At 37.0% G+C, this 12932-nt stretch overlaps 1 protein-coding gene across 1 annotated transcript in view; it reads left to right on the top strand.

Annotated features, from left to right (window-relative positions):
- LOC148281306 (hemocytin-like) overlaps positions 1-12932 on the top strand; it is an 82614-nt gene that overhangs the window by 55214 nt on the left and 14468 nt on the right. The window contains exons 47-59 of the mRNA XM_088226908.1: positions 1524-1733; positions 1877-2126; positions 2644-2792; positions 3105-3355; positions 3597-3811; positions 4746-5002; positions 5994-6182; positions 6260-6495; positions 6574-6693; positions 7444-7737; positions 8898-9067; positions 10239-10371; positions 11583-11835. Of these exons, the coding sequence (XP_088083034.1) occupies positions 1524-1733; positions 1877-2126; positions 2644-2792; positions 3105-3355; positions 3597-3811; positions 4746-5002; positions 5994-6182; positions 6260-6495; positions 6574-6693; positions 7444-7737; positions 8898-9067; positions 10239-10371; positions 11583-11835 (2727 nt within the window). The remainder of the gene's footprint in view (positions 1-1523; positions 1734-1876; positions 2127-2643; positions 2793-3104; positions 3356-3596; positions 3812-4745; positions 5003-5993; positions 6183-6259; positions 6496-6573; positions 6694-7443; positions 7738-8897; positions 9068-10238; positions 10372-11582; positions 11836-12932) is intronic.

Raw genomic sequence — 12932 nt, 5'->3', positions numbered from 1 at the left:
GATGGTACAGAAATTCCATTCCTGACTTCAGTCAAAAACTTATTATCATTCATAAGCATTTAGGGTGTCACGATCAGGTTAACGAAGTTAGTCGTAAACTTTATAGCGGTTTGCACTCACTTAAAAGATTATAGAATTTCTTACCAATTAACGTTAAGCAAACATTAGTCCGGAGCTTACTTCTTGGACTCCTTGACTATGCAGATGTATATTATCCAGATGCTAACTCTGAATTGCTTGATAAGTTAGAACGATTGCAGAATATTTGTATTCGTTATATCTTTAATCTTCGCAAATTTGACCACATAACCGAGTATCGCACGCAACTGCACTGGCTCAGTATCAGGCATAGAAGAAACATTCATATTCTATCACTTCTTTAAACATTTTAAATAATCCCACTTCGCCTGTTTATCTGAGAGAGCTCATCCAACCTCTTTCACAACACGGACTATCTCTTCGTTCTAGTAACGAGAGAACCCTTTTAATACCCTGTCATCGCTCTAAGTTTCTTGCCTCCTCTTTCACAGTAGTACTCGCTCGTCTATAATCTACCCACTAATGTTAGAGACGCCCTTTCTTTATTTTCATTTAAGTCAAGTCAAGATTGAAATGTCACTATCTAAATATTTAAATTGTTCTTTTATCCTTCTTCTTTCCTTCCCATCCCCTCTCCTCTCTTCATAGTTTGGTGTTAATTTTTTTTTAGATATATTTATTTTTGTTAATCTTTGCTTTTAATTTTTGTATAAAAATGTAAGATTCAATATGTTCTTGTATTTATAATTTTCTCAAACGGTTTGGGTAGGTGGGAAGAAATTGCCTTATGGCAATATGCCCGCCCTTATATGTATATATATTGTATATGTATATAAAGTGTCAAATAAATAAATAAATAAAAAATATATATTTATATTCGATGACTCGGGTGTGGTCCCGTGGCAAGCGTTGCGGACTCACGGATCAGATGTCCGAAGTTCGAACCATCAAAATGGTCAAATTATCGATATCACTTAGCCATCTCAAATGAAATCTCTTAATACATAAATTAAAATTATAGGTAAAGAAAAGGAGATTTGTCGACATAAAAACACAGATAATTACAAGATAAACTTACCTGGTAGCGTGCCATTCTTTAAACATTCAGAACTCTATATCTTACATCAAAATTGATGTCTCCCGTTTATTTAAGCTTGTTTCTTTTTTAATTGGTCCTCTCCGCGTTCTCACACACTGGCTTGTTCTGCCATTAAATTCTCAACTAGAAATCTGTCCATCATCCCCTTGTATACGGACCCGGTGAGTTTAAATAATCCTTGCCACGAGATTGAAACATTATTTGATATTCTCTACAAAAATAAGTACTTGATTAACTCAGATTGAATCACACCTATTTCTGTATCCTTCCTTTTTTTATAGTATTGATAAAAAATCTCCCTTAAAATGAATTACATATTTTACAATTAACTGGAAAACAAAAATTCCATCTACCTAATTTCTTCATAAATTTATCTTATTTTCAGTAACAGAGGCTAGCTGTCCTGTACCTAGCTGCCCCAAAGGCTATAAAGTTGTTGAGAAGAAACCCTCATATAAGAACTTGGAATTGGCAAATGAGGGTCAGGTGACGTCAGACTCTCTATTTGCGCAGCCCACCAAATCCGCCCGGAAAGGGTACCTAAAATACTTTAAGGGTGGTACTAATGGAGGCTCTTCGGGAGGAACTAAAGGAGGTGTGTATAATATTTTTTTTAGTATGCCACAAGGCTCATATCTCGAACCACCACGAAAAAATATCCAACCATCATGTAGTTTTCTCTGTCTTAATCTTCGCTGCAGATGACGATAGTTTTAATGTGATTTTGCATATATTTAGGCACTAAGACCGGGTTCCGACCTGTCAAGATGACCCTCCAGCGTCAGACTCTGGCCAAGCCCGTGAATGCTGAGCCCCCTACAACTAAGGAGTGCGTAGAGTGGCGCTGCCTTTCCGCTCGCCCTCCTCCGCCGCTCTTCTCCAAGCCGGGGGCCAAGCCCACCCTGCCTCCCTGCCCCGCCCCACGTTGCCCCCCGGAATACGTCATCTCAATGGATAATGAGGAAGTAGATGAGTATGACTGCCCCAAGTGAGTAGAGACATATTATCGCCATATATATAATTATACTGCTTTGAAATCAAACTCATTTTTTTTTCTTTTTTTCTCTATTATCGAGGTAAACACTTTTGCATTTTTATAAAAAGTTTATTCCAATTTATAAAATTCATTATATGAAAGCATATACGTGCTTGTAAACATTATTTTTTTATTAATAAACCATATGAAAAAAAAAATCCAACATTAATTTAAGAGTCCTCCTCACTTGTGAAACCTGTTCTAAGGAGCACTGTACAGTTTTAAAAATTCAAAATATCCAGCATTGTTCAACCAACGTATGGCAGATTCGGCTTGTAAACTAATGTTGTATTGTCCCATTGTCCTGTCCTGCGTTCTTGAAGTTGTTTACGGAGCTGGGACAGAACAATATTTTCTTGTTTATTGTATTGTCCTCGTCTGAACCCAGCTCAAGTGAGAAGTACCTATTGTTTGTTGCCCCAATGATGAACATCCCAGACGATGTAATATAGATATGGTTTATTTCCAGATACTCGTGTATGCCACCCGCCCGCCGTGACGCAGTATGCAATGTGACTTGCCGCATATTCAACACGTTTGACGGAACAGAGTTCCAGTATGACATCTGTAACCATATCCTCGCCAGAGATGCGGATTTGAACACTTGGGATGTCACTCGTAAAGATCTTTTTTATCTTTTACTAGACAGTATCAAATGAAAACCTTTAAATTGCCATAATTTTTTTATTAAACGTTCACTTACCATGCTTTAGATCCCGGGTTTGATCCCTGGTAAGGTCTGTCCCTGGACTGAGGCCTAAGCTCGATCACCTTACCTTCATATAACACATGATTGTGATACGCCACATGTGGTTTACTAATGCAGTGGCCTATGCACCTCGAGCAGTTAACAGTATATCATCAAAGCTGAATGTGACGACATTTACGAATTCCATCTACCTCACATCACAAAAATTATTCTTTTTTCAGTTCAAAAAAATTGCACTAAGGACATTTGCGTCAACGAGCTGTTGATATCACAAGGGCAGGACCAAGTTCGCTTCCGTCCAGACCTCACTGTGGAGTACAATGGCTACCATTATACAGTCGACCAAACCAGAAAGATTGGCTTCCAAACACAGACCTTTGCCATCTCACGACTCGGAGATACTCTTTTCTATATTTCCTCAAAATATGGCTTCTGGGTGACATATGACAACAAAAAGAATATACGCGTGGGGGTAAGATATTTTAAATATCAATTTGTGTAATTTGAACATAATCCCAATGGCATTGCTAAAATTTATCGACCAGTCAAAAGATGAATCTTGCGCTTCAGGTGCCTGTCCAGAAACTATAACGTATTTCAAAGTAAAATGCATAAATATTTCATGATGATCATCCTGGGAATTATGTTAAGGTCATGTAATTTTAATTGACTAATGAATACTGTTTTTTAACAATTGTTTCCTTTTCTCACAGGTAGCGGGTAAATTGTATGGGAGGGTAGATGGATTATGTGGTTTCTTTAATGCCGAACCGACCGACGACCGAAGGAAGCCGGACGGTACTCCTGCGCGTTCTACAGAAGAGTTTGGTGACAGTTGGGCACACAAAGACAGCCCGGAGGTGTGTGAAGCTCGAGCTTGTCCAATCAACTTGCAGAATGAAGCTTGGGAAATGTGCAAAGTCATAAGGTTAGTAAGATGTTTCTGAAAATTTATTTTACCTTCATCACATCAAAATATTCAGCATACTCGCATTAAACTATATGGATGTAATTTTCCTACGTAATAAATGACGCCATCTTTAACAACATTCTCCACCAATCAACCAGTTCTTATAAATGCCACCTGACCACACATCAGTGAATACGATCTGGGACACCCTAAAACCCCCTGTCTCGTGGAGCCTGCCTGTTCACAGTAGTGGTCTCTCGAGCTCACAATGATGAATTAACTATTTGACAGCAAATCCCATGGTGGGCCTTTGAAGTGCCCTCGCCCTCTCAAGCATAGAATTCTATGCTATCACACCAGATGGATCATACTATTGCTGGCCATAGCTAACGAGAAGTAGGTTATCTTTCAACTTCTCCCACCCTCTCAGAAGTATTAAACTTATATTGTACCTGATCAGTGTTTTTTTTCTGCAATGTGGCAATACACCCACCTTATATACCGCTGAGTAAGTATGTATAGTTAAATACATAAGTGAATGGCGCCCATTTATATTCAATTCTTAAACCCATGTCCAATTTCAAATGCTTGTTGAGTTAAATAAAAACAAGTGAATTTGTTTACTTCTAATAAACAAAATCATTCCAAGATAAGACAAAACCAATGTGATAAAAAAATAAGATGTTATTTTCTTTCATTTTACCTTTTACTGACTACATAATAATATTGTGTCCCTGATCCATAGTAACATAGCTTTTCCATAGATGTAAGCAATCAAAAAAAAAAAAAACTTTACACTAACAACCATACAAGTTACCTTCTTTACCCTATTTACTATTACTAGATTGTATAATAAAACCAGGAAAATTACAATGGACATCCACCAAGACCTTTCGCTAGTAAACCTGAATATGATTAATACCTTGTCATAAATAAAAACATTATTTTTCAGCTCCAAAATGTTCTCAGATTGTTCATCATCTTTGAACCTCGATAAGAGTCGATCGCGCTGTCTGGAAGCGGTGTGTGAGTGTATGCAAAATGCTGGAACAAACACAAAAGGAACAGGATCCGCTAAAGGCTCACTTCTTCCCACTAATAGTAAGAGTAAGGGATGCTTATGCGAGGCCCTGCAGACTTTTGTCACAAGCTGCCAAGCAGCTGACCAGACTGTTAATATACAGGGATGGAGGACTGAAATCGGCTGCCGTAAGTTTGATTAATGTCTTCAATACTACCGAACTAACCCTTGGATGAAATATGATTGTCTTTAAATGTACACTATCTTGCCCTTCTAATAATAATATTCTCACCGACTTAACTGAGTCAACCTAGTTTAAGAATAAGTGAGGGCACTGATGTTACTTCTCTGCTTATGAAATTTTTAAACCAAAACTTACTATCCACCAATTTGGGGCTGGACGGATTCTACCTTAGAATTAATTTAATTTGTATTCTCTCTTGAAAGTGATCGCGCCTGACTTCAGGCATGGCTCGTCTGTGGACAGACTTACTTAATCTGGAACGGTCTTGTGCTGCTCTGTAGGCATTTCTAGTAGTTCTAGTAATTCAGCGACGAAGCCGCTTCATCTTGTCGGTTGACGTCTACGCGCCCTTGTCCCTTTGACACTTCCCAGAAGGATAGTTTTCTCCAAACTATCAGAGTTCCCTCTGGAAATATGTCCAAAGAACTGCAGGATTGTTTTCTCGCAAATGGATGTTAGTCTTTCTTTTATGTCTAGTTCCTGAAGTACAGATATGTTTGTACATCTGGCTGTCCATGAAATCCGCATTGTATTACCTGCATGTAAAACAATAGACATATTTATAATAACTTAAGAGCATTCGTTGAAGTTAGCGATCATTCTTTTTTTTGCCCAATATTCTACCTGATTTATTAAATCAATTTACAAAACTTTAAAAAAAATCTGATTAGATTTGGTGTTCCTCTGTGGGTAGATTCCAATGCATTAGATGCATATTTTGGTTTATATGTTAAACTACCTACAGAAGCTATACAAGGCAGTGAAATAGGCTGTCGTCCTCTTTCCTGCTTCTGCCTTGATTGCTTAGCTCCCGAAATAACAGTCGCGTTCAGCAGTCCCCATTTTTGCGGATCCTTGCAGTACCAGAGCCTCATAATTTAACTTTAATCTTCAATAATAAATCTCTACGGAGTATTTTTGTTTGTTTTCACCAGCTGCAACTTGCTCTGCTCCGCTTGTCCATTACGATTGCTTCCGACGACGTTGTGAATTATCCTGCAGCTCCCTGCAAGAAGAAGACCCATGTCCCACTACGCCGGGAGTCTGTTTCTCCGGATGCTTCTGCCCCGAAGGACTCGTGCGAAAGGGAGAAAACTGCATCCCTCCAACAGAATGCCGAGATTGTAAGACCCGTTCACAACATTAAACATAAACAAATAAGATGAGATTTGTACTTTAATCGTTACTGTTAATTTTTTAGGCGTTTGCGATGGATTTGGTAAGCCTCAGTTTGTTACGTACGATAGACGAAACTTCACTTTCAATGGCAACTGTACCTATATTGCATCAAGAGACAAATCTGCTTCTGGAAAACACGCTTTTCAAGTATTTGTCACCAATGGCGAGTGCCCAAACAACCCAGACGCCATCTGTACCGTGGCGCTACATATTATATATGAAAATCACACTTTGCACATACAAAAAATTGATGATGAGGTAAGCCAAGCAATTTTACAGTTTTTTCAATAGATCGTAAAACGAATGTGTTGTTATTTCATTTATCATTTGTTAAAGCTTGTGACAACTGTTGATGGAATGAAAGTGCTTCACTACCCAGTCATCAATAAATGGCTCCATCTTCAAGAAATATCTGGAAATGATGTAACTCTATTGATTCCTTCAATTCAATTAGAGGTATGATTGTTTATTTAATTTTGTTTTTACTTCACTAAAAGTTATGTCAAAATTACTAGGAGATATAAAACTTACATTATTTAGTAGTAAGAAAAATAAATTTACTATATTATTAATATTTAAAGCATAAACTTTGTAGTCAACCATTTTAATAAATATTAGTATATGGCCGCTTATTGACTTTTCAATGTCTACCAGTTTTGGAAGGTACCCGTACTGTCATAGTTTATTCGTAGCATGTGTCCTGTCAGCAAGTTGATTTTATATTTTTGTGCAACTACTATGGGGAAGGTGTATACTGTAGTAACATGTTTGATGGTGGATGGGAGATGATTCCACAGTCGAGCTGCATGGACACTATATGAGTCAGAGAAGAAAGGGGAATTGCGGATTGGTATTAAGAGGGTGCTTTGAGAATTAGAAGGAAGGGGTAAACCATGAACTGATAAGCGTTGAAATTTTTCATGGAGGTATAAAGAAGCGTTAGGACTATGAAGTTTAGTAAACATTATAGTATAGAATAGTAAATATTTTATCTAAGTTTCATGTTGCTATGACTTACCGTTCCTTTCTTTTATACAGAAGAATGTGAAATAACTTTGGTTCAATAACAACACAATAAAAATGCAAAACAAACATTGAACTCCAATACAGATGCACATGGCGTTCTGTGCTCTACACCATCGAAAAGTTGTAGTTTAACTTTTAAAAAATGTCTGCCTAAATAAATATGTACGATTTTATGGTCAGGTATCGTCTATATTCCACAACATGGCCTTCAACATCAAAGTGCCATCCACATTATACGGTAAAAAGATGGAAGGATTGTGCGGGGACTGTGACGGGGACCCCGACAACGACGCCGGCGACTCTACCGAGGCGGTGCGCAAGTTCGGGCTTGGCTGGAGGGCCCCTTCCGAGGACCTCCTGGAGCTGGACATCCAGGAAAACAACTGCGTGGAGAAGCCCAAGGACGAGTGCTGGCCCCTGCCCCCTGATCAGGATCCCTGCTTCAAACTGATGGATGACTTTAAGTTTGGAAAAGTAAATAATGCACCAATTACATTTTAAAGTACGTTTTCCCACTACACAAGCATGAGGGATAGCAGCAATGAACCAAATCAAAGTTACTTTTGTAATATTTTTTTGTGTTTGTAACGAACAATGAATCATTTGGACAAATACAATTTTCCATTTGTAATTTTGCAACTTAGTCTTTTTCTATAATAATATTTGCTTTCTTGTTTTTTTTGCCTAAATATTTCAATTTTGTAGCTATTTTTTTTTACATAAATAAGAAAGTTTAGTGCTTCGGGAAATTGAATATAAAAAATGTTTTCCGACACGTGTTAACGATTAGATCATTTAATTGTCCGGGGAAGTTTCTCTAAAACATACAAAAATTATATTTATAAAAATAAACTACAATATTTTAAGTTTGCCAAAATGTTTGTAGACAAAAAACTGAATTATCCCTTAGGAAGTCATTAAGATTAACAAATTACAACAGAGAAACAAATATGGAAGTCTGTTCAAGCAGAATATGGATTAATTCAGGTCATAAGCCTTATAAATGCCTAGACTTCCATATTCCTTTCTCTAAGATGTTCTCCATCCCTGTTGTAATTTGTTAAAAATGAACTACTTTAAATGACGTCACAAGTTCTTCTGTAAAAAAAATAAAAGAGTGCTGTGATAGATTTCCGGTTTCCGGGAAGCCAACTCATTAATCAGGATAACCCATCGAAAGGAACTAGTGACGCCACGCACCGAGTAATTAAAAAAATACAAAACTTTAAAAATTCGTAGCAAATTTTTTGGTTAGTTTGATAGACTATTTATTGACAAATAAAAAAATCACCAAACATCCTCATCGCGCTATCTGTATGCTGTCAATTATCTGTACTTCCGCAGAATCTTATTGAGAATTTACGTTTAAAAAAATAGAATCTTAGATGAGTTCTTTTGACTGGATGGATACTCTCAGGTAAAATTCCTAGATAAGGAAATTATGTGGGGATAAATTTACCTCATAGCGTAATGGTTGGCACATCTGTCTACCATATTTCAGATTCTGGGTTCGATTCCCGGCAGGATAAATGTGAAATATTTGATTTAAAAATGGTGGAAATCTAATAATTTTTTTTAACAACATCAATACATTTTATTACGCAATGTATTATAGAAAGCTGTTAACTTTATAGTGCCATCCTGTAGTGGACCCCACGCCCTTCCTGTCCTCGTGCCAACAGGACCTGTGCTCCACCCACAAGCAACTAGGGCTGTGTGTCAGCCTGGAGGCGTACGCCCGCCAGTGTGAGCGCGCCGGCATCTGTCTGGACTGGAGGAGGAGGGACTTCTGCCCATACAAATGGTTCGTGCAAAACAGAACCTAAAAATATCATCGAAAATTGATTCATTTTTGGGTGCGGAAATGAATAATACAAGACCGTCTGCGAGAGAGGGACAGAAAAACTATCTTCAAATACCTTTTCATCAAAATGCTCTGTCGCCGTACATTCTCTTAATATCGCTTAGTTTATTTATTTACACCTTTTTTGCGCAGAGTAGGTTAAATAAGGAACTTCAGCCGTACAGGAAATTGGATACAAAAAAAATTCTTGACAAAAATTAGAGCATTAAATTGCTAAGCAAAGTTTTTAAAAAAAGTACAAAAAAAATATTTCATAAAAATGAACTACTTTGTAAAAGAGCTGTGGAAGACATCCGGTTTGCTTACCGTAAACGGATCAATCGGCAGAACTGACAGAAAAAAAGTGGAAGAAAACCTTTGACTTCACACAAGGAGTTATTTCAGAAATACAAAACTTTAAAAAATCATTGCGCTGATAATATGATATATAAAAATTCAAAATTATTTTTTAAACTTATTTTAATAAATAGTCTATTAACAAATGAAAAAATCAAAAAAAAACCTTTTCTCGTTGGTACCCATTTTTGCATGGTGGGATTATAACAATATCTAGTAAAATATTTTAAATGGTGATTTATGATAAGCGAACTACGAAATTTGTAAATGATGACTACTAAACTTAGGTGTCAGTATTCAAATTTTGAACTACATAAACATTTTAAATAAAATTTTGGTTCGGTTTGGCTTCCTTGTCGTTGTCTTATAAGACCAGGGCCCCGATCACAATGGGACGTTTACAGAGTTATCTTCGACTGTCTATAAAGAAAAATCAGTATTTTTTTGTGAAAATTAGTATATTTACATGAACATTTAAAGTATCTTCATCGGTAACCTATAATTAAACAAGTTTAAAAGGAAAAAATGTATGCATATTCTGCTTTCCATACAGAAAACTTAATTTTACTTCGTAGATAAAATTGAAGATAAATGTTAACTTCCCATTGTAATCAGGCCCAGATATTTAACTGTATTAGGATTATTATTAAGTACTATTTTAAGAAATGTATACTAACAATTTAAAACTTTACACTCAATATCTCGTAATGTGTGTTGATTTGTGATTTTGACTTTGACATGAAAATATTGACTGCTGCTTTCTTTATTTGTACAGTGAAAATGGCCTGAGCTACAAAGCATGCGGGATGGGATGTCAAATAACTTGCGACAACTATGAGAAATATATTGCTAAACCTTCCCTGTGCACTCTTCCCCGCACTGAAGGTTGTTTCTGTCCCGAAGGAAAGGTAATTTCACTATGGCTAAGAGTTTTTTCCATAAATATACATTCCGGGGTACAATCGACCTAGGCAAATAAATATTTGTTGCAGGAGGCAAAATTAGCCGTTCACGTTGCACGAGAAGATGCCTAAACATAGAGGAAGCGAAGTCCGTATACAAAGATAGATTAAAGTGTCATTTTATCATCTCTGCTTACCCCTAGGGTGAAACCAGTAAATGGTGTATGCTGAAAATCCCATGGGACCAATCGTCGGGTTCAAAGTTTTCATAAAAAGTTATGTTGAAAATTTTTGTATGTTTACTGTGATATTTTGTCTAATCCTTTACACACTATATGCGGGCTTCGCTAAAATGTAACAGGTTAACGCAGTGGGCGAAAATCAGCAAATAATTATTACTTTTATGAAATTCACTATATAGTATTAGGAACAAACTTAGAAATCTCCACCAAAAATGGAAAATGAGTTATTGATGCCAAAATAAACTATTCAAAACCGTTTCTAAATCTTACAAAACCGATTTTAATTATACTTGACACGCTTAGAATTCTCCATTGAACGCAGTAACTCGATCAATGGAGATTTCTATATTATCCATATTACACTAGCTTATGATATTTGAATAAGAGATACGAGTAGAAGTCAAATATATTCATAACATGTCATAAAAATATATAGGTATTTGTCTATATTCGCATTTGCAGAACGACAAACAAACAACAGTGCATATAAAAATACAATCAGAAAATGTAGCCAGTGGAATGGCACCAATCATATAATAAAAATGTATGAAAAGAAGACGGCTATAATTTATCAACTCATCGACTAAACAAATCATCTAACGCACCAGGTGTTCATGTTTCTCATAAGAGTTGGGCAAGAGTAACAACAACTTATCTTACTTTTTATAAGTGTGTGTGTGTGTAATTTGTAGCATTGAGATAAAATACCCTGATGAAATTTGTTATTTCTATCCTTCCTGCTGACAAGCACCCGTCAGGCGCGCGGGTAGAACTACCTTTCCCGCTGTGATAAATAATTTCTTGTAGTTAGGTATTACACATTATTATCAGGGATGTCCCTAATATAGAAGGTTGTCAACATTGGAAACAATACCATAAATACTGCGTGACATAAATTTGCAGTACGTATTCCCAAGTCTGCTGACGAAATAGCTTCTCTAACATCGCAACATTCATTCTTCCTCTCGGCTGCAGGTAATCTTGAATGGCACCTGTATCCCACACGGCGAGTGCTTCCCCTGCGACTCGGCCGGGCACTACGCGGGCGACACGTGGCAGGTGGACGAGTGCACCTCGTGCTCGTGCAGCAAGAAGGGCGCCAGGGGCGGCAAGGGCGGCGTGACGTGCGTTACCAGCTCCTGCGCGCAGGCCTCCGTGTGCCCCCCCGGACTCAAGACGCAGCAGATCGCCAAGCCCGCCGGACAGTGCTGCCCTGAATTTATATGCGGTGAGAGATATTTCAAATAATATTGAATACACTTTAATTTTTTAATTGGTTAAAGCAACCCATCCTAAAAGTATGATTTGTTCCATATTAAAATGTGCTTTAAACATTTTTTAAAAATAAAACAAATGCAAATATATTTCAGTTTAAAAATGTATATCCTTTAAAATAATAAATTTGGGCAAGTTCAAAACTACTTCTGGGGATAAGACTGACAAGACATGAGATGAAATTAAAGGAAGGGGAAGATTTAGATTAGTGTAGAAAGGATGTTTATTTTTAGTTTATTCAGATACAATATTCCTACTAAATACAATTTTTATATAAATTTAATACATATATTTATATTAATGTTTCCCATTACATGCATCCCGAATGGGACATCTAAACAACGCATTCTCGGTGTGAGTGCATTCTTCGTCAAGCCCGCACTCACACCGAGGAATGTCCACAATCTTGATTTTTAACAAATTTTTATTCACAATACAGTAGCCAATCCCCGGTCTAACAATATTGGAGACTATTCTTTTATACAATTTGTAGGCATGATACCAGGGAGAGGGTCGGAGGAAATTTTGTATATTTTTATATCGAATTCCCTTTTTTAACCAACAAAACTGTCTTTTTTAATCTGACTGATTTGATCGCAATTTTGCATGTTGAAATTCAAGGGGGGACTTCCATTGAGCAAGACCCTCTTTGCAACTTCATCAGAGATTCCACGGTGTGACGGAACCCAGGCAATCATTACCTCCCTTCCGCCATTCATGAGATCGAGCAGGTCTTCTTTGATAGAGCATGTAATTTGGTTGTCAGGGGATCTGGTCGGGTTTCCAGCGATCAAACGAATGGAGACAAGGGAGTCAGATTTTTACATAACTTAAGAGCTTCATTTATAGCATAACATTCCGCCGTAAATACTGAGGGGAAGTAGGAATGTATGTGAATGGCCAATTTGGGGGATAACTATAGAACAGGAACTGAAGTCAGATTCAGGGTTTTTGGACCCGTCAGTAAAATTTTTAAGAGGGTTGGACCATTGAGAACTAACAATTTTATTAAATTATTGATTGTTAACTGTGGGCGAATCCCGAGAATAT

This window comes from Micrasema longulum, unplaced genomic scaffold (genome assembly GCF_059751315.1).
Source record: "Micrasema longulum isolate JH-2025_06_02 unplaced genomic scaffold, ASM5975131v1 h1tg000471l, whole genome shotgun sequence".
Taxonomy (NCBI): domain Eukaryota; kingdom Metazoa; phylum Arthropoda; class Insecta; order Trichoptera; family Brachycentridae; genus Micrasema; species Micrasema longulum.
The sequence above is the reverse complement of the archived record's forward strand: the minus strand, read 5'-3'. Positions and strand labels throughout refer to the sequence as shown.